Below are 23977 nucleotides of genomic sequence, written 5' to 3' on the forward strand. Positions count from 1 at the left end.
ACAGCAAAGCGATTCAGATATATTTATTCTTTTTCAGATTCTTTTCCACTATAGGTTACTACAAGATATTGAGTATAGTTCCCTGTGCTATACAGTAGGTCCTTGTCGTTTATCTACTTTATATATAGTAGTGTGTATCTGTTAATCCCAAACTCCTAATTTATCCTCCTTCCCCCCTTTCCCCTTTGGTAACCATAAATTTGTTTTCTATGTCTGTGAGCCTGTTTCTATTTTGTAAGTTCATTGTATCTTTTTTTTTAGAATGCACACATAACTGATAGCATATGTTATAGATCTGTCTGACTTACTCACTTAGTATGATAATCTCTCGGTCCATCCGTGTTGCTGCAAATGGCATTATTTCATTCTTTTTTATGGCTGAGTAATAGTCCGTTGTATATGTACACCATATCTTTTTTATCCATTCATCTGTTGATGGATACTTCCGTTGCTTCCAAGTCTTGGGTAAATTGTTTTGCTGTGAACATTAGGGTACATGTATCTTTTCTAATTAAAGTTTTCATCTTTTCTGGGTATATGCCCAGGAGTGGGATTGCTGGATCATATGATAACTCTATTTTTAGTTTTTTAAGGAACCTCCTTACTGCTCTTAGTAAGGAGCAATTTTTGAGACTGACTGGCTATTACCTCTCAGTGAGACCGGCTTCAAGGGGCCAAACACAAGTTGGATCCATTTTGCCAGTGTATGAGTGTATGGAAGGAGGGTGGGCAGTGGGTGGGCATGCAGGATTGAAACCCTGAACACTCCAAAGGGCATCAGAAGGGCTCAGCATCCATAGGTTGGTAGGAGCTGAAGCTAGGCTTTTCCAGTTTCATTATTCATTCCCCAACCAGGAGGGCACACAGGATTTAACTGATAGTCTACTGTCCCTGCACTGCCAAACCCACAGGAAATCTCTCTCTTGTTAGCAGTGCTGACTTGCAGGATGTGTACGGCATGATTGAATCATGGCTAACAATGAAAGTGTTGATGGCCCCACTGCAAAAAGGGATTCCAAGCTGACCGGGCACTTCATGGTCATTGTACTAAGGCAAACTAGACTGGCCCCTAAGCTCTCTGGGAAGCCAGTGACCTGATTGTGTCTACCAACATCAGATAACCAGACTGGCCTTCCCAAAGACTTTTCCACTTTGTAGCTAATTCACACCCAAACCTTGAATCAACTCCACCAAGGACCACCTTTAATATGTGGGCATGTAGCTCTCTTCCAAAACACTCCACAATTAAGCTTTTCTTTCCATCTTTTCCTAGGACTTAATCTATGTCCTCTTAAGCATTCCCTTCTCATTCCTTCTTATTTATAATCATTAAATTGACTTACTCCAAAAGATAAGGCTGTAGGTGTCTATGAATCATTAAAGGGGGAGTCTGGTAATGAAATTTCTAGACAATAAATGACAGAGGGCAGAATCCTCCCTTTCAAAAGATGAAAAAAGGGCTTCCCTGGTGGCGCAGTGGTTGAGAGTCCGCCTGCCGATGCAGGCGACGCGTGTTCGGGCCCCGGTCCGGGAGGATCCCACATGCCGCGGAGCGGCTGGCCCCGTGAGCCATGGCCGCTGAGCCTGCGCGTCCGGAGCCTGTGCTCCGCAACGGGAGAGGCCACAGCAGTGAGAGGCCCACGTACCGCAAAAAAAAAAAAAAAAAAAAAGATGAAAAAAGAGAAGTATCTACTGATGTGGAAAACTTAAAGAATATTGACAGTTCACTCCTTTTCTTAAAAGAAAAAGCCTGCATTGCAAAAAAAAAAAAAAAAAGCGTACATAAAAGGGTAGATACAATCAAGTCACTCACTTGATTTGGTCTATGACAGTTTTAATGAAGAAGTAGTTGAGTTGTATAATTAGGACCTGCCATTTTTGGAGCACCTACTATGGTCACTCTCAAGCATTTTCCATCTGTTATCTTGATTTCTTGCAATATCCTTATGAGGTTAGAGTTGTTATCCCCCATTAAGGATGAGGAAATTGAGCTAAAGGAATTCAAGTTTGTGCAGTTGGTGAGTCTGAGGGCTGGGATTCTAACTTGTCTTTACAGCTCATGCCTTTTCTCTGTGTCATGCCCACCTCCCACCTCCTAGTCCCACTTTTCAAAATTTTTATCAACATCTGAATATCCCAGCAAGGTGAATGTAGAATGACCCCTAACCATCCAGATCCAATTCCTGTATGCTCTCCTTATAGCCCCTGGTTTCTTCCAGCAATTCACAGTGTTGATCAACTGACATTGCCAAGGCTAGCCAAGAGAAAATGAGGCCATCAGATAGAAATTCTACCATTCATTTTTAGATGGATTTCTAGTTGCTCTTTTTGAATCTTCTGTGTAGAGAGCTTAGTCAAACTATACCTTAAGTGACATCCAGCCTAGTTTATTTCCCACACTGGCGCCCTGTTTTCTAACTTCTTTCACTCTCTTGCACCATGGGGACTCTCTGTATGGATCTATCATATGAATCCCATTGAGAAAAACATCACATACTTGAAATCCCATCAACTTTCCCAAATTATTCACAACCACAGGAGCCAGAAGGGCTCCAAGCACTGTTCCCCTCCTTTTGATCCTGTGCAGCGATCACATATGTTTTTAATGACCATGTATTCTAAAAGATCCTAGGCAAAAGAGAGCTGATACAAATACAAACATTTTGGAGGACCTGGCATCCTTTTAAAATTACTCTTGTTAATGGAAAGCTTCAGGTTACTCTGAAGTTTCACACAAACTTAGGTTCTGTTCAGCAAGACTTTAACTTTTACTCACTCAATGGGTCTTGGCAAGTCATTTCCCTCTCAGTTTACAGAGCTCCCGTTTTTCCCCACAGGGGAGTAGGCTGTGATCATCTGTGGTTCTCAAAGGACTCACACCCTAAAATAGATTCTGCAGTTTTTATTACCAAAACATCTATTTCGCAAATCTAGCATTCTGTATTCTCTCGATATAATGCTGTGCAATACAGCATCTATCAGAAAAACCATTAGACAATACGGGTAGTGCTTATGCAACACGGTTTACTGTCCCAGCAAGAACTAGTGATTTGTTACACACATTATGCACCCATTGTACTAGATCTTTTGAGATTTCAAATGTGCGGAGGGCAAAAAGTCACCAATATTAACACTAGACTATGAATTCTTTGTAATACCAAGCCATAGCCTAAAGTCTAGTATAGAATACAATAAAAGTTTATGAAAGAAATGGCATAATTTGGGTTATAAGTGTCTGCGTTTTTAATGGGTTAGATGATTTCAAAATGCTAAAATTTAGAGCTTTGAGGGGAGAAGTATTGGAAGAGGAGAAAATGTTTTCTCTCTGCTCTTCACGTGCCTTCCTGTTTCACTTAGGGTTCTTAGTCACAAGCAGCAGAAACTGATTCTAGTTGCTAGGAGCAGAGAAGGCATGAATCGAAAGTGTATTACGTAGCTGGCAGAATAGCTGGGAAGGCTAGAGAAGGAGGCCTGAGCAATGGGCAGGACCAAAGATGAGCAGCCAGCCTGAAAGAGTTCTCTAATGCTGTGTCTTCAAGGTCCTTGGCCAGTGCACATGGCTAACTAAGCCCAGATTGCATGCCATGTCATAGCTTCTGAGGACCTGGGAAACAAATGCTGGCATTTCCCGGCTTGCATGATGGGAAGTAGCTCTGAATCTCACAATATGGGAATTCCCCAAAGATGGAAAGGGCTGCACAAATGGGGCAGCCAGAAAAAAAAATGTGGAAGATTCTGCTATATTTCCCCCTGGACAAATCCCTAGGGTCCAGCATTCTGAATTTCTTCTCTCCTTTGACTTTTGGCCATCCCTGCTTTGACAATCCTCAACACGGAGTAAACAGGAGCCCTGTATATCATGGGTCTCAGGCAGTTAAAAGCCACCGAGGAAGTAAATTGGTCATAAGTCTTCTGTCTAGTCCTAGTAAGCCCAGTTAGTACGATGGTTCTAAATCCATCCCTAACTCTTACCTCACCCCATAGATATTTAATTTTGTACATGTATTCAGAGAAATGTGACCCAGGAGATTCTGATGCATACTACTGACTGGGAAACGTGTCTTAATTATTCCCATTTCTCACAGTTTCTTTACAACCATTTCTGTTTTTCTGAAGTCCCCTCCCACACCCCATCAGTCTCAACCAATGGCCCTTCCGTCAGCTGGGAACACTAGGTTTCCTACATACGCTCCCTCAACTTCTCTCTCTTTCAAATAAAATGACTTCATCTTTACCCATTCCATCTTCTGTCCTACTTCATTTCCCCATCTTTCCAAGCCTAACTTGGCCACCAGTGCTCATCTGGATGCCCTCTGGTCTAATCTGAGACCTAATACTTACCTTCCCTTTGGATTGTGTCTTTGGTCTCACTTCCCTGGTGCCTAATTCCCTTTGGCCCTGAAACATTCAAGTCTTACCTGATCTAACAACCCTTCAACTTGACTCTGCTTCCCATAGACCACCTTCCTGTTCCCCCCCCCACCTTCATCTTTCACATCAAAATATCTGAAAGGAGTGGTTTGTACTCAAGGATGTTCCTTCCCCACCTCTCACTCATTCAAGTCTCTGTAATTGCTTACAGGCTCACCTACACACACACACAGCTCTCTCAATGTCACCCACGGCTTCCTGGCTGCCCAAGCCTCTTAGTCTGCATCTTTCTTGACCTCCCCAAACCACCTGACACTGTTGAAAAACCCTTTCCTCCTGTTGTGGCTTTTTGTAGAAACATCCCTCTTGATTTTTCCTTCTAATCTTCAGATGATAACTTCCTCAGCCTCCTTTCCTGGGCTTTCTCCTCTTCTTGTTCTGTTTTCTTACCCTGGCCATTCTTTCTTTAGCTATGACCACAATGTAGATGACACCCAGGTATGTGTCCCCAATCCTGATTCTTCTATCTTGAGATTCAAAGCTTTCCAACTGGTCACTTCCAAAAGATGCCTAAGCCTGTCTTCCACTCCACCTCACCTTCCATCATGCCTTTTAAAAATTTAGCATAATAAAATATACATAACATAAAATTTACCATTTTAACCACTTTTAAGTATGCAGTTCAGTGACACTAAGTGCATTCACATTGCTGTGCTCTTCTAATTCCTTTTTAATATCTGTGTAACTGGAGGGGAAAGGACCACTTATTCATCACCGGGGGCTGCCCCACCTTCATATTACTGGCTGAGCCTGGTGCCTGGTGTTTATAAACATGAGCTCTGGAGGGTCTGATCTAAGTTGAAGTCCTAGCTCCATGACTCTGGCCGAGTCCTTCCACCTCTCTGGTCTCACTTCGCTCATCTTGTATTCTCTACTCTTGTTGGGTACGCAGTCACTCTGCCGAAGTACTAAAAGCTTTGTTTATTTCTGAGCTAACACCCCTCAAAAAACTTGTCCTCTGGAACTGGCACTGGAAGTGAAGAGAAAATGAAGCATTTGAAGAGAGTGATGGGTCTTAGCCAGAAAGCAGAAGTTCTGGATATACTGGAGGGGGATGTCAAATCTGGTGTTGGCTTGGATTTATGACACAAACAGCTCCACCAAAGAAAGAGAAGACAATCAATCAGTGAAACTGTTTTGGTGACTGTTTCAGTCTTTGGGCAGAGTAGTAATTGCTCTTCAAGTGACACGTGAAACCTCTCTGAATGTTGAAAAGGTGGTTTAGAAGAAATTGCAAGAATTTGCCCAGGAAAGAGGTGATTTGGAGAAATTTGATGTGCCTACTTTTCAAAATGCCTTCTTAAGTCTTGCATTTATAGAGTCATCAAGGATCTAAAAAGGTCACATTGGTTTTTTCCCCCATGTTTATTTCATTTTATAGAGGAAAGTTTGCTTATGAATGTTGGGAATTCTAGCAGCCCCCTCCTGGAGGTGAAGACGTATTTTGTTTTTAGCCTTTTGTTTCCTTTTGGACTGGATCTTATCTATCTCTCATTTCCAGCCCAGGGCCTGGCATAAAAGATGCACTTTAGAACTGCCGCCTGTTTCAGTAAAGAAGAGGTGAAGTGTTTTGGTGACCAGATCCTACTTTTCCTTTCAGAGACTGAGTATGGAAGTAAAGATTCTCAGAGTTTCAGCCCAGAACGTCACAGGATAATGTTCAGAACAGATTGCCCTTTACAAAGCACCTTTATACGCATACTTTATCTCATTCAGCACTGACACTCCATTTTTCAGATGAGGAAACTGAGGTTCAGAGTGGTTAAGTGACTTGCCCAAGGCTTCACAGCTAAATAAGTGATCAAGCCCAGCCTAGCCGAGCACCTATAACTACAAACTCTCGGTTGTCTTTCTAACCCACATTTGGCCTCACAGAGGGATGGCCTGTGTTGAGCTACACCCTGCCCTTGGCCAACTTGACCGCTGAGGATCCTGCCATTTAAGGCATGTGGGTGAGGCAGTTGGAAACGTCCCCATGTGGAGTCGAAGCGTTTGGCACGAACTAGAAGGCAGGACGTGCTGGGGCCCCGCTTTCTGCCAGAGGCCCCTGGGCTGGCGTCTGCACGTTCCCAGTGAGCACGTGTCCACCTGGGCGCACCAACCATGCGCCCTAGCGGCTCCCGGTGCGCCCCGGGTGCCAGCCCGCTCGCGCGCTGCCCGGCCGCGCCTTGGGGGCCTCCCCACTCTCCGCGGCTGCAGCCCCGGTGTCTCCCGCCCGCTTAGAGCAGCCCGGGGCTGCGGCCGCGGGTCCCCCACACCCCAGGGGCGGAGCGAGGCGCGGAGACGTCAGGGCGGAGGACGAGCGCTGGGCGAGCGCGCCCTCCCGGCTGCTGCCAGTGGCCCACGTCCCCGACTGGCTGGCCGGCGGCGGGGAGATGCAGGGAGCGGCGGCGCTGGGGCGCAGCCAGGCGGCCGGGCGGGCGGGGGCCAGAGGCTGAGCCGGGCGAGCCAGCCGCGCACACAGTTCTGCCCGCCACCTCCGAAGCGGATCCCCGGACGCCCCTCGGCTCTCCCTGGGTTTCTAGCAAAGTCCCCCCGGGGTGTCCATCAATTTCCTTGGGTGACTACAGCGTGTGTTTTGTTTTTCTTTCTTCCTTCCCTCCCTGTGTGCCCTTCTCCAGGATGGCAGAGGCGGAATTGCACAAGGAAAGGCTGCAAGCCATAGCAGTAAGTCCACTTTCATTTTATTTTCTTGCTCTATTGTCTGGGATGGAAGAGGACCCCGAGTGCTTGGGGGCCGTCGACATTCCAGCACAGTAGCCGCAGGACATGTGTTTTGGGGATAAAAGTCTGTCAAGGCTCAGCTACGCTGCTTTTTCCTTTATGGTCTGTAGATGGAAAGCCCCAGGGCGCGCTTTGGGCTGGGGATTTGAATGTGGAAGATTGGCTTAGAAATAAGATGCTTGCTACTGGGCTTTGGGGAAAGACTAAACAGGAGCATGAGGGGTGGAGGGGGGGGGTCGATTCCCGGCATATTACCACCCAGTGCTCAGTAATATTCTGACTTCAGACACTGGAGAATGGCGGGAACGGTCACCAGAACGGTGGCTGCCATCCACTCTGCGGAAGCTGTTGGTGTGCTAAGTGGAAAACCAGCAATCAGCTCCACTGCCAGCCACGCGGTAGAACCTCCTCCCTGAAAGCGGGAGTGTTCATTTTCCCTGTTCTGTTTGATATTGACAAGGGCACTGGCGCAATCCACCACCCTGGGGTGGGAGGGGGGTGGTCTGGGGACTTCTTAGAACAACTGGGTCCTGGGAATAATATTCCAGGAGAGCCTCCTTCTTCTAGGTGTGGATCATCTGAAAACCTATTTTCAGCATACAAAGGAGCAACCAGTTTTGGCAAAGTTTATGTGCACTCTCAGAAAAGTGTACCCATGTGCATCTTGGGTATAAAAGAGCTCGAAAGCTGCCTAAATTTGAGCAATCCTGCCACAGTGCTGCCAATGATCCACAGATGTGGTATTTTTACTGGAGCCACCACAGCTGGATTATATATTTCCTTTTCAGATGAGGGAATGATTACTGCTGCTATATGAAATAATAGCAATTAAAAGAGAAGGTCTCTTAACATATTGGCATAAAAGAACTGCCAGACATTCTTTTACCTAAGTACTTTTTTTTTTTCTTTTTGGTCCAGGAGTTCCCTGGAAACACATATAAATTTGTTGGAGAAATGGTGTGTAATGTTTTGGAAGCAAAGTATATTAAAGTGTTTTTAAAACCCTTTGGACGGATCCTTCACTGGGAAATGCATACAGACTCTTCTTTTTTAAAGAAGCGTTTGATGTGGTCTCTGTGGCTCTGAGATCCTCTTTATCAAAGTCTTCAAATCTTAAAATGTCTTGGAGACTTTACAGCTGAAGCAAGAGAGACGTTTGTTGGCACTGTTGAATGCTATGGCTTTTTTGCCTATTGGGCAATCTTTGAACTTGGTCCTCAGAACTCAGGAAGGCTTTTTTTTTTTTCTTTCCCTTTCCCTCTGAGTATGTGTATTTTGATGGTTAGTGAGGTTGTTCACGGTTTCTAGAGTTAGTGGCCCAGCAGTGTGGCCAGTATGTCATGAACTTGATAAGAATGGAGATATTCAGTTCTTGGTGCCATGTAGCTGGTGGGTGTTTTATATAAACTGAATAATAGGCTGCTTTAACTGTCCATGAAGTGGTTGCTCTGGAGAACGTTCAGTTGCTCCCATCGGAGGCCGCTGAAGGTTTCCAACAGTTGTCACATTCTCTGCCTTTGCATGACCAGCTTTACTGGATGCCTGAGGAACAGCTGAGCCTCATGAAAGGACTTGCTTTCTGAACGGGGAGCCAGGAGCAGCTTACACTTGAGCCACCCTTTTCCGAGTAGGGCTGGGTAATCCCAGCAGAGGCTAAATGGACTTTCAAGAAAGATCTAGCCAGTCTTCTGGAATTCTCATGCCTGTTCAGTTGTAGAATTGAGTTTGTCCTGTACCTGGGAAGGTGTTGATGATTCTCATGAATGATTCGGCCTCAATGAATATATCTGTTGTTATTAGTGCAGACTTTCTAACAACGAATTAACTGTGTGTGTGTGAGAGAGAGACAGACAGACAGACAGACAGACAGAAAGAGAAAGAGAGAATTGAGAGATGGGGTGGAGGGACTTATGACCACATCAGTAAATAGTTCTATGCTGTGCTTTGGTCTAATGCATACTCTCCAAATTTTGCAAACTTGCCTCTTTCTGCCACCTTCCTAGGGTTCTCAGGGGACCCTCAGGAGCTCACGAGGCTGCCGCCAGAGCCTAGCCCTCCTGAAGTCTCTCTGGAGATGTGAAGGAGGAAGAGAATGGTTCTTTTTTGCTTTGTTTTGTTTTTATTAGTTATCTATTTTATACATATTAGTGTATGTATGTCAATCCCAATCTCCCAATTTATCCCCCCCGCCACCCTGCTTTCCCCCAGGAGGAAGAGAATGGAATGATTCTTTATCTCTTCACCAACTTGGGCTCCTCTCCAAGAGGAAGAGCAGATAGATGGAGATTCTAATCTGTAAGGTCTTGGGTACTCTTTAGTCTGGACCTTGGTTCCTTCATCTGTAAAGGGGGCTCATGAGTTCTACCTCAGGGGCTGGCTGTAAGGTTTAGATATGGTGCAGGTGAAGGACCTGGCATGCAGGGGCCAGTAGATGGTCTTGAGCTAGAGCCCCCAATTCCTGTCTACACTGCTGCCTTGTTCTGTGAGGGTGAGAGGCAACATCTCTGAAACAGAAAGAGTCTAAACAGCCTTCTTTATCCTTTCCTTTACTCGACTGAAGGCCAGAGCTCAGCCCAGTGTCAATTTCGCTAGCTCCTCAGACCAGGTGCAGAGATGTGACTGGAGGATCCATCCATCCATCTAGTCATGCAGTAGGTATTTACAAAGTATTGCCTCTCGGAAGGGACTGGCAATACCAGAAAGTCAGTGTCCCCAAGTTTCAGCCATCAGAGGGAAGACTTTACCCTTCGCACACTTAAGTTCTAAAAGGGACAGGTGTCCTGTGACCTACTAGCCACATGATCATCTGTGGGATTATTTTCCCCCCAAGGGAGTGAAATACTTAGAAACTACAGTGCTTTAATTGAATCTTCCAGTTGTGTCTAGAGACTAATCAATGAGAAAAGATGAATCTCAGCCTACTTCCTGCCAAAAGAGGAGCAAATCCATCTTGACAAGTGTCTCTGCTCCCAGGTGCTCCTTCCATCTGTAGGGACTCTCCCAAAGTTGTAATTTTAGAAGACAGCAAGATGCCTCTATAGCACAATGAGTGTGGGTAATCATTCAGGGCATAATAATACAGTTGCCATTTATTGACCATTTTCTATTCAGCAGGGCTCTTGTGACGTGTGTTCTTTAAAAAAAAATCTTAAGTTGTTTATAGTCTAATATAAACAATTACTATTCAGTAGCAGGAATACTTATGCACATGAGCACACACCTGGAGCAGGTAAGCTGACCTGGAGGAGTTAGTTATAGAGCACTTTCCAAGAGAGGAGATGTTTGAGCAAGTCTTGAAGATTGAAAAAAAAAAGTAAAATAACACAGTAACTTCCCAATGAGCAGAAGGTGTTTATTCACTTGTTTGTTGTTAGTTTGTTTATTATTTATTTGAAATAGTTAGTATAAGAAAGGGAAAGCGAAACACATGAAGAAGTTAAGTCAGTAGCCAAAGGCACCAACTCAGCAAGGAGACTCAAGTGCATTTGAACACAGATGATGCCATTTAATCCTAATAAGCTGATGAGGGAGGAACGTCTATATTGTCCACGTTTTAAAGAGCCCGACCTTAACAGAAAGTGTCAAGGCCAGAATCAGAACCCACACTGGAGGGCACTGGAGCCCGAGCCCCTTTATTGACCACTGCCAGAAATGGCTCCCTACGAGATGGTGGCAGCATCTCGTGCTCTTCCCACAAGCTCACTGGGTGGTTCGGCAGCCCCTGTGTGAGCGGATGAGGGAGAAGCAGACTGATTCAGTAGCGTCGGGAAAGGCTGAGACAACCAGGAGGCCACATCCTTTTGAGAGTCTTCCAAGCTGGGTTTCAATGCATGGAAATACCCAATGGGAGTTCTAACCGAGTGAGTAACATTCCTTTGGAGAACAAACCACTGTGTCTCAATAGAAACCAGTTTGGGGGGAGGATGTTGTTATGTCTGCACATCCGAGAGGAAGAGAGTCTTCCTTGGGCCCTGGTGATGATAACTGAACGTTTCAGAGGTCATTGTGGGCAAAAGCCCTCAGAAAGTACGGACATACGTGAGTGTGTCCATATTTGCTGAGATATGAGGTGCCAATCCAACCTACACTGGCTCTTTAGGGAATGTTGTCACTTAATGAGAACTCAGACTCTGTCGAATAATAAAAACGATCTTTGGCATTTGTACAGCACTTTACAAAAACCTGCACGTGATACCTTAATTCTGAGCTGTGCTGGGCAGGTCTCATTGTCTCCACTTTACAGTCGAGTACACAGAGGCATCTGGGCTCACACGGTGAGGTGTGGAAGAGTTGTATCTCTCTCCTGACTCCTGATTCCTCGTGTTAGTGGCACGTCTAGCCTTGGAGGGGTGCTGTGCTAGGGGCTGGAGCTGCCCCTAGGACCCTTCTGAGCTGGCGGTGGGGAGAGGGGTGAGCTTGGGGGTATGTGGACCTAGCCGTGACTCTGTGGAATCTGCCTTTTGGGGGATTTCACTTTGGACCCCTCTCCCTCTTAAAATTCTCCCCCAGAGGGTACAGGTAGTGGCCTGTGGCTCTCACCTGACCCCATTCTCTGTCCTGAGAAGGCCCGGATGTAGGTGGGTGGCTTAGGCTGGTTCTGCCTTTTACCCACAACAAAACACTCTTGGCATTTCCTTGGCTTCATCTCTCAGTGTTCTTCTTGCCTCTGAGCAATAAGGCCTTGAGTGCCAGGGTTGCAGTGTGGACCAAAGGCTAAGGAGGCCAATCAGCCCGCTTTGATTCAGGCCACTTCGGTTGGCCTGCATGGCTTGGACAAAAGTCCTGGTTGCCATTTGCATGTGATCCAGCCCAGCTTCCCAGGTCAGGGATCCCTCAGGGGTTCTAGAGATCCAAGCCCAAGACCTATAGTAACAAAAACTGTGATTCCTGGGGGGACCATCCCTGTACATGAACCTCTGTCGTTGGTAGGCAGCTGGTAAAGGGCTGGAGAATTGAAGATCCCAGTCATTTGTTATCTTCTTCCACATAAATGGTACCCTGCTTCTAAAAGTTCAAGTTGAGGCTTAAAAAATGGTTTGCTCAGGACATTGGTGCCGAGGAAGGGTTTGCCCCAGCTGACTCTGCAGGGCCGCTCAGCAGGTAAGTGCCACTGGGGGCCCATTCAGTGTCATTGCCAGGTCTGGGAGTGCCAAGGCAGGCCTTACACAAATATGCCCAAGGGCCATACACCTCTCTGACCATTTATTTGTACCTCTGAGCATATTAGGCTTTAGCCTCTTGGGACAAAGAGCGGCTGCTCTGGCAAGTGCCCTGTGAAATAGAGCAGTCATCATTTAAAAAGCCAAACAGGGGGGCTTGTGGGTTATGATTTGTTAATATTTAGAAGAAAAACAGGGCTCAGTGAAGGCTTCTCTGCATTTCTTTGGGGTTACCCAGTGCTTTGCGGACCACTGCTATTGGTCCTTTGAACTACCCACGTTTCATCACTGATCCTTTTTGGGGATATTGATCAACTTCCTTGACAGAGTTGATCATCATGTAGCGTGATATTGACTGAGGCAGCAAATGGCATTGATGCACAGAGACGGTGGTCCCCAGGGCTGTCAGTACCTCACAGTCTGGTGAGTAACAAGTGTGGATTCTGGGGTACGAAAGCCTTGGCTCACATCCCAGCTTTTCTATTAGTATCTGTGAGACCTTGCTGGCCCTCGGTTTCCTGATCTGTAAGTTGGAGATAATTATAATACCCACCTCATGGAATTGTCATGAAGGTTATTTGAGAGATTTTGTGGGAAATACTCAGAGCAGGGGTACAGAAAACAGTCAACAAAAGTTTTCTGTTTATAGTAAGTGAATCAACAAATCATAACTCATGCATCTTTATGGAGAAAATGGACGCAAAAGGTGAAAGATGAATTCTTTTCACCTCAACTGGTGAATTGCCAAACTGGGAAATTTCATGAGTATAGTAACACCTGAGAGTTTGCAGTGCAGGAGGATACTAATAATAACAATGAAAAGGATTGTTTATAGTCGACAGGAGTTGCAAACCCAAAAGGACCGGGGAGCCAACCTGTAACATAAATGATTGACACGGATTGAGTGGGAAATTTTAAGGACCTGGAGAGCAGATATCACTTCTCAGTGAAGGTACAGTTAATTTATACCAGGTGAGAACATGGGTCCTATGTTGTCACATCAACTGATTCTCAAGAGAAGCCAGAAATCTTCCTTTTTAAAATGTGAGATCTCCCGTTTCAAAGAGAATAGCATCAAGTAGCTTAAAAGCTTTTAAAAAATTCGTGGACACAACAAACTTCCTTTTGGCCAGTGGGTTGACCTTCCGTGACCTCCACGTGTAGGTAGAGCTTTGAACATTACCATGTGCTTTCCTTATGCGTGGACCTGTTTGGATTTCATAAGGATGCTGTGAAGTGGTACTACCAGCTCCCCTGAGATCTTTCATAATGTTACAAAATCAGGGTGCATTTTCAATAGGGCTTTATGAGTTTGGTGTACAAATGTTTGGATCATTGGAAAAATAGTGCATATTTCCTTTTTTTTTTTTTTTTTTTTTTTTTTTTTGCGGTACACGGGCCTCTCACTGTTGTAGCCTCTCCTGTTGCGGAGCATAGGCTCCGGACGCACAGGCTCAGCAGCCATGGCTCACGGGCCCAGCCACTCCGCAGCATGTGGGATCCTCCCGGACCGGGGCACGAACCCATGTCCCCTGCATCGGCAGGTGGACTCTCAACCACTGCACCACCAGGGAAGCCCTCCTATATTTTTTATTTCTTTATTTTTGGCTGCATAGGGTCTTCAGTGTGGTGCGCAGGCTTCTTATTGTGGTGGCTTCTGTCATGGTGGAGCACGGGCTCTAGGCATGCGGGCTTCAGTAGTTGTGGCTCGCGGGCTCTAGAGCACAGGCTCAGTAGTTTTGGTGCACCGGCCTAGTTGCTCCACGGTATGTGGGATCTTCCCGGACCAGGGCTCGAACCCATGTCCCTGCGCTGGCAGGTGGATTCTTAACCACTGCACCACCAGGGGAGTCCCCCCTATACTTTTTTATATTAAATGAGCTCCTTGCAACCACTGACATTATTGTAACTCAAAGTTCACATCTAGGTAGGAGATTGCTATCTCAGAATTAACAGAAAACTTTAAAAGACAGCAGCTTGATGTGGGAAATTCCTGTTATCCTAGAAGCACCTTTAAGAGCAAGGTAGGCAAATTGAGCCATCACGTGTTACCCAGGTGTTTGAGATGATTTTGATTTGTTATCAGCCTCAAATAGACAATGTAGGGAGACCGAGCTGGGCTCAGGACTTCTAATAATGGCAGCAACTGCTATTGGGCATAGACTTTTGGCCAGAAATGGTGTAGAACTGTGATTCTCAAACTTCAGTGCATTACGATCATCACCTGGAGGGCTCCTTAAACACACAGATTGCTGGGTCCCGCTCCCAGAGTGTTTGATTTAGTAGATCTGGGGTGGAGCCTGAGGATTTGCATTTCTAACACATTGCCAGGGTTTGCTCTTCCCAGCTGCAGTTCTGGGGAATACATGTGGAAAACCCGTGGGGATGTGGTAGAAGACCAGTAGCAAAGGGAGAGGATGGTCTGGGTCTTCATAAGTGGCACACGCCCACTGTGACATGCCCAGGAGTTCGTGAAGTGTGTATATTTTAAAGAGGTGAAATGGAATAAAAGACCAAATTCAAGTCTTAATTAGTGAGAGCCTGAACCTAGCTCAGTTGAAAAGTGATATAGTTGTGTTCCTCTTATATCAAGTGACTAATCCAGAGGAGATCTTGTTTGTCTTGGGTACTTGTCTTAATCTATTTAGATAAAGTAAAATTGAAGACACCTGTTTCAAGGGTGTGCTTGGGATTGGGATTGGCTGATCAAACCCACGGGCTATAAAATTCACTTGGTGGGGAGGCTTTAGGGGGCACCTCAGTGAGACAAGAAGTCATGCAACAGAGCAGATATCCAGCAGTACAGTGGGAGCCCCTTTGAGAAATATACATGCTACATATCATGATGCTGTAGATGGAGAAGTCCCAGAGAAGATCAGCTAATCAAGTCTTGTGGCAGCCTCTCCAGCCTTCAGGCCTGATACTCAGTGCAGCTGTTTCTCACGTGAGCAACTCTAGTAGGAGGTCAGGATGAGCCGCAAGTGAGGTTCATTTACTTAATGATGGTTAGTGATTCTCCTAAGCCAGTCTGTGTGCACAAGCCAGGCTTGTCACTGGCATATCAAAGAGGAGTTTATTCTTGTCAAGATGTCCTCCAGGCTCCCCTCATCCTAATTGTAGCATCCATTGTTTGAACCAACCCTTCATATTCAGATGGATTCAGCTTCACCCGGGCTCTTATTTGTCCTAAAACACAAAGCACAGAGGCCACACTGTGCAGGATGAGACCTAAGAGAACACGGACAGACTGTTGGGTGATGTCCGCCCAGCATGGGCGCTTCATAGAGGCAAGTTTGCACTTGAGCGCTGTGGGTTTGGGCGAATACCGCACAGCTGAGACCTATTTCTGGCAGGAAATGCCAGCAGAAGCAGAGGTTTGGGGGGGTGGGGGAGCATGTTGGAGCTACATATGCCCTTGGTTAATGGGTATGTCAGTCTTTTCCATTAGTCTCATGTTGAATTAGAATCCACAAAAAGAGATTATTAAATACACAGAGAGACAGACAGAGACAAGCCTATAGCCTATTTACATAATGCTTGAACATACATTAAAGGTACTTCGGGGCTAGTCTTTGACTCTAGTATCAGTGCTCCTATAGCATCCTCTGAGCTTAGCTAGAAGAAAGGAATAGGGAACCTGGTCCCTTCCCCTCGCATAAAATGGAAGGGGAACGAAAAGCCACATGCGCCCCCAAGGTGAAAGCCCTAGCTGTAGATGCAAAGGCTGTGAGCCAGACCTCAGAACACATCTTCCCCCTCATCATTTCCCCTCTGGCAGCCTACTTCATTACCCTGCGGGTTCCAGGCTCTTGACAGTCTGTGGCCTCCAAAATGTCTAAAAGGCATTTGTAAAACCTGCCCTTACTTCTTTGCTACATTATACCGATTTACTTACTATTCTAGGTGGGTGGGATTTTTTTTCCCCCTTCTAAATTATAACCAGTCATCTGAGAGTTCACTTTATTTTTTAGTTCAGGGCTGAAACTTAAAACTTTGAGGGTTATAAAAAAAACGTTATTCTTAAGAGAAAAACATATGCTTGAAAACTTAACCCTTTGGTGGTAGCCAGGGGATCCTCTTTCTCCGAGTTTGAGTAATAGTGCAAACAATTTTTGAGACCAATAAATACCACATGGGGCTTCAGGATTGGGGCAGCTGTGATAGATGCATGGCCTTATGTGATGGATAGAGAAGCTGGGAGAGGTACCTTTTGGCCGAGAGGCATGGGGTCAATCCAGAGGCTCCCCCCGGGCTCCTGGTTCATCTTTTTTTTTTTTTTTTTAAACAGTATGGTTGAGGATAATCTTTATTGTGAGTAGTAGATGATTGATTGATTGATTGATTGATTGATTGCCGTTCCGTGCAGCATGTGGGATCTTAGTTCCCTGACCAGGGATCGAACTCATGCACCCTGCACTGGAAGTGCGGAGTCCTAACCACTGGACTGGCAGGGAAGTCCCTCCTGGTTCATCTTAAACAGAGGTTCTGTGGCTTGACTTGTCAGCTTGGGTTGATGATACTTGCTGCGTCTAATGGGTTGGGAAATGGTTCAAAAATTTCCTTGCCCCAGTGGGACTGTGAGACATATAAGATCTGAAAAGTGGAAAAGAGTGTAGAGGTTCCTCAAGAAATTCAAAATAGAACTGCCATGTGATCCAGCAATCCCACTTCTGGGTATACATCCCAAGGAAATAAAATCACTATCTTGGAGAGATTGCTGCACTCCCATGTTCATTACAGCATCACTATTCACAGTAGCCAAGAGATGAAAACAACCTAAGTGTCCACTGACAGATGATTGGATAAAGAAAAGGTGGTACATACAGAGTGGAATATTATTTAGCCTTTAAAAAGAAGGAAATCCTAGGGCTTCCCTGGTGGCGCAGTGGTTGGGAGTCCGCCTGCCGATGCAGGGGACACAGGTTCGTGCCCCGGTCCGGGAAGATCCCACATGCCGTGGAGCGGCTGGACCTGTGAGCCATGGCCGCTGAGCCTGCGTGTCCGGAGCCTGTGCTCCGCGACGGGAGAGGCCACAGCGGTGAGAGGCCCGCGTACTGCAAAAAAAAAAAAAAAAAAAAAAAAGAAGGAAATCCTGCCATTTGTGACAACATGGTTGGACCCTGGAGGGCATTCTGCTAAGTGAAAAAAGCCAGACACAGAAAGATAAATAACTATAATCTCACTTATATGTGGAATCTAAAAAAAAAAACCATTGAACTTATAGTAACAGAAGAGAGTGATGGGTACTAGAGGCTGGGAAGTGGGGGAAAGGGGGCAATGTTGATCAAAGGGTATAACTTCCAGTTATAAGTTGAATAAGTTCTGAAAACCTAATGTACAGCATGGTGACTGTGGTTAATAATCATGTATTATATACTTGAAATCTGCTAAGAGAGTAGATCTCACGTGTTGTCATTAAACACACAAAAATGGTAACTGTGTGAGGTGATGGGTATGTGAATTGGCTTGATTGTGATAATTATTTCACAATGCATATCAAAACATCATGTTGTACACTGTAAATATATACAATTTTTATTTTTCAATCATACCTTAAAGCTGGGGAAAAAAATGATCAGTTAAAAAAAAAAGATCTGGAAAGCTTGAAGCTAATGTGAATGGCCTTGAAAAGAAATACTGCTTATCCAGGAAGGAAAAACACACTATAGGTAGTGATGAGCCCATCATCTGAGTGCCCATTTTTCTTTTCCAGGTGATATATAGGCAGCCTTGTTCATGAACAGTGAAGTCTGAGCATACATGTTCAGAATTTAGTGCTGGTCATCAAATAAAACTTGCAGCAAAACCCAAAGGATATTTAACAATAGCTGGGATAGGTCTGTGGGGATGGGTCAGAAGGCAGGGCAGGTCCTGGAGGCTGGCTGTAGAATGTACTCTCTAACACTACCAGCTACTAGAAATGAGACTTTGGCAGCCTGATCACTCCCCATCCTTATTCACACGGGAGTGAGAATGACAGATGTCCATCCCATCAGCATTGGATCTGATGGCCACGACGAAGAGAAAGCATTGGCCCTGACAACACAGAGGAGGCGAAGGTAAAAGTAGTTGCTCAGTTACCCTCCTCTCTCTCCCCTTTCCACCATCATTGCTCTCAGTCTTGACATATCACTGCCTCTGGAGGATTCCAGCTCTCCATCTGCCCTGAGCCTGGGTCCACAGAGAAAATCTGGAAGTAGAATGGCTTAGCAGTTGTGGGGGGTGGGGGGCGGGAAACAGGAGGAGAACATCTCCCCTATAGGGAGGCGGGGCACCCCAGGGCTCAGAAAGCAAGTCAAAGATGGTAACTTGATCCTGTAGCTTTCTTTTAGGGGGAGGGAGGAAGGGTCTCCCAGTTCCTGAGAGCTTCCCATGGGCCAGACACCCTGCTGAGTGCCTTATACTGGGTGTTAAAAAATCAATTGTGCACAGGTGTCAGGTTGACTTGGTGGCTGAGCTTGTGGGACTGTGGTGACCGGAGAGGATGGGTTCCCCAGAGGGCAGGCAGCACTCAGCTCCAGCTGATGGGTACTTTGTGGGAATATAAGTCTGAGATCTTCTATTCTTCAAGGCATCTGGAAATCCAGCTTTTGAAGGAAGTCTGCTGATATTGATATGTTCATAACCATTGAAACACTGTGTGGGCCAGACCAAACACAGTGAGATTTTAATACAGTGTGTGGGCTGGATTCATTCCTCACCCCTGACCCCACTCCCTACACCCTCCTCGGGCCCCCAGTTTCCCACTTCTGCCTTTCACAGCATTTTTATTTACTTGTAAAGCCAGTAGTATGTGGAGGTGATAGGGTAGTAGTGTCCCAGCTTGAGGCTAAGTCAGATGTAGGTATGTTTAGGTCTGTTGGGCAAATTGGTGGGGGACCTGCCAGAAGCCCATCGAGGGCCCTCTGGATGGGGACCCAATAAGAAAACCATAGTCTCAGGTTAGAGTCAGGATTGCTACTTAAATCTGTTCCTTATCCAGCATGCTGGATCAACTCGCAAATTCTCTGTAAGAAGTAACAACTGAAATCACTCCTTAAAAAAATAATAATAATAATTAACATAGAGCAAAATGACCTTTTTGATGCACACATCTCTGAATTTTGTAACATGTAGATTTGTGTAACTGCCAGCACACTCAAGATGCAGAACAGTCCATCAGCCCTCAGGACTCCCCCAGGAAGCACTCTTTTTTTTTTAACTCAGTACACATTGGAATGTAAAGGCCCCACCTTGCACCCTGACTTTAAGGATTCTGAAAACCACTTGGGGTGAGAAGGTTAACCAGAACAGGAAACTGCGGTTCCCAGTCTTTGGTGGGTAACTCTTTCATAATGAATGCCCCTCCCAAACCTGTAACAAATTCTTGCTTTTCCCTACCACTCCAGCCTAGTTCCTTTTTTCTCTAGCCTCTACTAGAGTTATCACATTTGGCAACTAAAATTATAGGATGCCCAGTTATTTCATGGGACACACTTTTATACTAAAAAATGATTTGTTGTTCTTCTAAAATTCAGATTTAACTGGGCGTCCTGTAGTTTACCTGGCAAGCTCATCCACTTCACATATATGCTGCATTCACAACCGAGTTTACAACCCACTTTTTCTGGGTCTGTGTTTCACTCTTCCATGTGAGTGTGAAAATACTCATTGGTTTTACTTTATTTTTTTCTTTCTTACTTCATTTTTTTTCTATTTAAAAAATTTTTTATTTTATATTTATATTGATTAACAGTGTTGTGTTAGTTTCAGGTGTACAGCAACGTGATTCAGTTATACATATACATGTATCTATCTTTCAAATTCTTTTCCTGTTTAGGTTATTATGGAATATTGAGCAGAGTTCCCTGTGCTCTACAGTAGGTCCTTGTTGGTTTCTATTTTAAACATAGCAGTGTGTGTATGTCAATCCCAAACTCCCAATCTATCAATACTCATTGGTTTTAAGTAGTAATAAGTTTGTAGGAAGATAAGGCATGTACTGGAAGGCCAAGAGGACCTCATCAATACATTAATGTGCTTTCAAGAAACCCACTAGATGTATCCTTTATGGAGAATAAGAAATGGATTAATGTGTGTTGGAGGGCAGAGGACAACTGGATTTCAGAAACTGGGACATTTTCCAGCCCCCCTTCACCCCCCTCCCCTGGCCCAACCTGTGAATAATATAAAATTGCAAAGACTAAACAAGGAGATTGTTCACACTGGGTGATTTTGCAAATATCACTGGAATGCTAGCCTTCAGCAGGCCATGTATCTTGCATTGAGCAAGATGGGGCCTTGTGGTCTGTTGTCCGTGAGTCATGCAGAGCTTGCAGCCAGCTCATTCACAGCCCGGATGTTTTGGTTGAGAATGCTATGATGGTTGATTGATTTCTCTTGTTTGTTTGTTTGTTTGTTTTTTCATTTATCAATTTTACTAGTGTGATTTCAGAATCACAATGAGACGAGAAGGAAAATCAATTTTACAGAGTACCTTCAGAATGAAGAATGATTGGAAATTCCAATTTTCTGTCTAGACCAGAGTCAGCAAGCAGCAGTCTACAAGCCAAATCTGGCCTGCAGTCTCTTTTCATAAGACCTGTGAGCAATACATGGTTATTACATTTGTAAATGGTTGGAAATTTAAAAAAAAATATTTCATGACATGTGAAAATTATATGAAGTTCAGATTTCAGTGTCCACACTAAAGTTTTATCAGAACACAGCCATTCCCATTCATTAATACATGGTCTATGGCTGATTTCATACTACAGCAGCAGAGCTGAGTAGTTCCAACAGAGACCATACGGCCTGCAAAGCCTAAAATATTTATTCTCTGACCCTTTATAGAAAGACATGGCCGACTCCTGCTCTAGACTCTATATCTATTCTATAACCATAGAAGTAAGTATGGTTGTGTTTGTCTTTAAGGTTCTAGGAATCTTTTAGCTAAAGAAGTGACTTTTTTTTTTTTTTTTTTTTTTTTTTGCGGTACGCGGGCCTCTCACTGTTGTGGCCTCTTCCGTTGTGGAGCACAGGCTCCGGACACGCAGGCTCAGCGGCCATGGCTCACGGGCCTAGCCGCTCCACAGCATGTGGGATCTTCCTGGACCAGGGCACGAACTTGTGTCCCCTGCATCGGCAGGCGGACTCTCAACCACTGCGCCACCAGGGAAGCCCAGAAGTGACTGTTGTCTGGTTGCTAGCAGTCAGAACAGTAAACCTCCTAGGCATGTATCCAGAGAAAACTCTAATTCGAAAAGATACATGCACCTCAGTGTTCATAGCAACACTATTTACAATAGCCAAGACATGGAAGCAACCTAAATGTCCATTCATTAACAGACGAATGGATAAAGAAGATGTGGTATATATATACAATGGAATATTACTCAGCCATAAAAAAGAATGAAATAATGCCATTTGCAGCAACATGGATGGACCTAGAGATTATCATACCTAAGTGAAGTAAATCAGACAAAGACAAATATCATATGATATCATGTATATGTGGAACCTAAAATATGATGCCAATGAACTTATTTACAAAACAGAAATAGACAGACATAGAAAACAAACTTATGGTTACCAAAGGGGAAAGGGGGTGGAGGGAGGGATAAATTAGGAGGTTGGCATTAACATATACACACTACTGTATATAAAATAGATAACAACAAGGACCTACTGTAGAGCACAGGGAACTATGCTCAATATCTTGTAATAGCCTATAATGGAAAAGAATCTATATATATATTCAGTTAAGTATTATATATGTAAAACTGAATCACTGTGCAGTACACTCAAAACTAACAGAACATTGTAAAGCAAATATATTTCAATAAAAATTTAAAAAAATAAAGAAGGCACAGTGAATGAAGAAACATCAGTAAAGCATCAGACTCCCTTTTCACTCTTTTTTGGGCTGCTATGATGGAGGCTTACATTTACTGAAGCACTTGCATACTGAATTTTGCTACTCTACGGTTTTCTTGTTACATTCTCGCTAACTAAGCCAACTATGTGTTTTCTTTTGAAAACCAGAAAATCTGATGTCTTAGAGGTAATGGTTTGGCCCATCTAAAAATAAGTGATTACATTTAAAACCATTTTTTTCCATTGACAGGGGACAAGAGGGTAGAGGAAAAGCACTGGTGATGCTCCATATCGTTTTTCTTTCTCCCCATAAATTGCCAGAAGTTTCATTCCATGCTCGCCGGGGATTTTAAGGGTGAAGTGTCAGAATGGGAGTCAGAGAACACACCCACCACATTCCCTGAGTCCGAGTAGGAAGCCAGTGGACAGTAGCTTTTGACCTGCTGCCCTGTCATTCATTAGCCCTTTGCTGAGGGTCAGTTACCTCCTGGAAGCCATAGCACCAATGGCTTCATTTGTAAATGAAGTGACCAGCAGGTAAAAGCTGCTGATGGCCTGCGGTAGCAGAGTCCACTGTAACCTCCCTGAATCATCAAATGTTTCCCTTCTGCCCCCTTCCCTTTCTTGTCTAAAAGGGCCAGCTGCAATTTTGAGTCTTGTCTGCCTGGAAATTTCCAAAGGGACTTTGGTGCCTTAGTAAATATTTTCAAATTGCCCAAGGGAGATAGTAGAGCCATAATTGTGAAATCAGGTTTAGAAAGCGATTACTGCAGTACTTGGGCCGGCCGTGTGAGTGTGCGGGGGCAGGCCGTGGTGTGGACACTCGTGGTTCCTCACTCGGCCGGTGGCTGGCTTTTGCTTTTCTGGTCAGACATATGCCAGACCCTGACATTCTCTATCTGGGCAAATTCTGAGCAGCTTCTGGGAGAATAGGAAGCCAAGCATGGGGTTAGCATAGGGTTCCCTCAACTGTGGCACTATCGACAGTTTGGACCAGATAATTCTTTGCTGTGGAGGGCTGTCCTGTGCGTTGTATGATGTTTAGCAGCATCCCTGGTTCTATCCAGTAAATGCCAGTAGCATTGCCCGTGCCCCAGCGTGACAATCAAAAGTGTCCCCAGGGCTTCCCTGGTGGCACAGTGGTTGAGAGTCCGCCTGCCGATGCAGGGGACATGGGTTCATGCCCCGGTCTGGGAAGATCCCACCTGCCGTGGAGCGGCTGGGCCCGTGAGCCATGGCCACTAAGCCTGCGTGTCCGGAGCCTGTGCTCTGCAACGGGAGAGGCCACAACAGTGAGAGGCCCACGTACCGCAAAAAAAAAAAAAAAAAAAAGTGTCCCCAGACATTGCCAAATGTTCCCTGGAGGACAAAATAAGCCCTTTGAGAACCACTGATGTCGTATAATGTAAGGGTTACCTGACCAAATGTATTTCCCTTACTTTCGGTATTAGAGATTCATTGCTTTATGCCTTCCCTTTCACCCTTAGGGATTCATTCCTTGAAGCCTTGGAGGCTTTTCTAGTTTCCAGAATGTCCCATGAAAATACAAGTTTCTCACAAAGGGTAAGGCCCCAAGCCTGGGAGGACAAATGTTTTTCATCTCGTGTCAATCCTGACTGTCTTGGGAAGATGTCTGAGGCTGCATTTGGGTTTGGGGGAAAGAACAGCATGATAGAGTACAGGGGATGAGGGAGCTGCTCTTTGTGTGTAGAGAGCCTTCTTACCTGGTATCTCTGCAGAGATGCATCAGTCAGGCCCTCGTCTCAGGTTGTAACTGCTCCTGGGGGCACCATTCTTATGTGGTTGCT

At 45.1% G+C, this 23977-nt stretch overlaps 1 protein-coding gene across 9 annotated transcripts in view; it reads left to right on the forward strand.

Moving 5' to 3' along the window:
* Positions 1-23977, forward strand: part of PALM2AKAP2 (PALM2 and AKAP2 fusion) — a 628408-nt gene that overhangs the window by 268259 nt on the left and 336172 nt on the right. For all 9 annotated transcript variants that reach the window (XM_082627559.1, XM_082627558.1, XM_082627560.1 and 6 more), the window contains one exon: positions 7053-7098. In XM_082627559.1, coding sequence (XP_082483685.1) covers positions 7054-7098 — 45 coding nt within the window. In that variant the 5' untranslated portion in view covers position 7053. The remainder of the gene's footprint in view (positions 1-7052; positions 7099-23977) is intronic.

Source organism: Mesoplodon mirus, assembly GCF_964341445.2.
Source record: "Mesoplodon mirus genome assembly, chromosome: 1".
Taxonomy (NCBI): Eukaryota; Metazoa; Chordata; class Mammalia; order Artiodactyla; family Ziphiidae; genus Mesoplodon; species Mesoplodon mirus.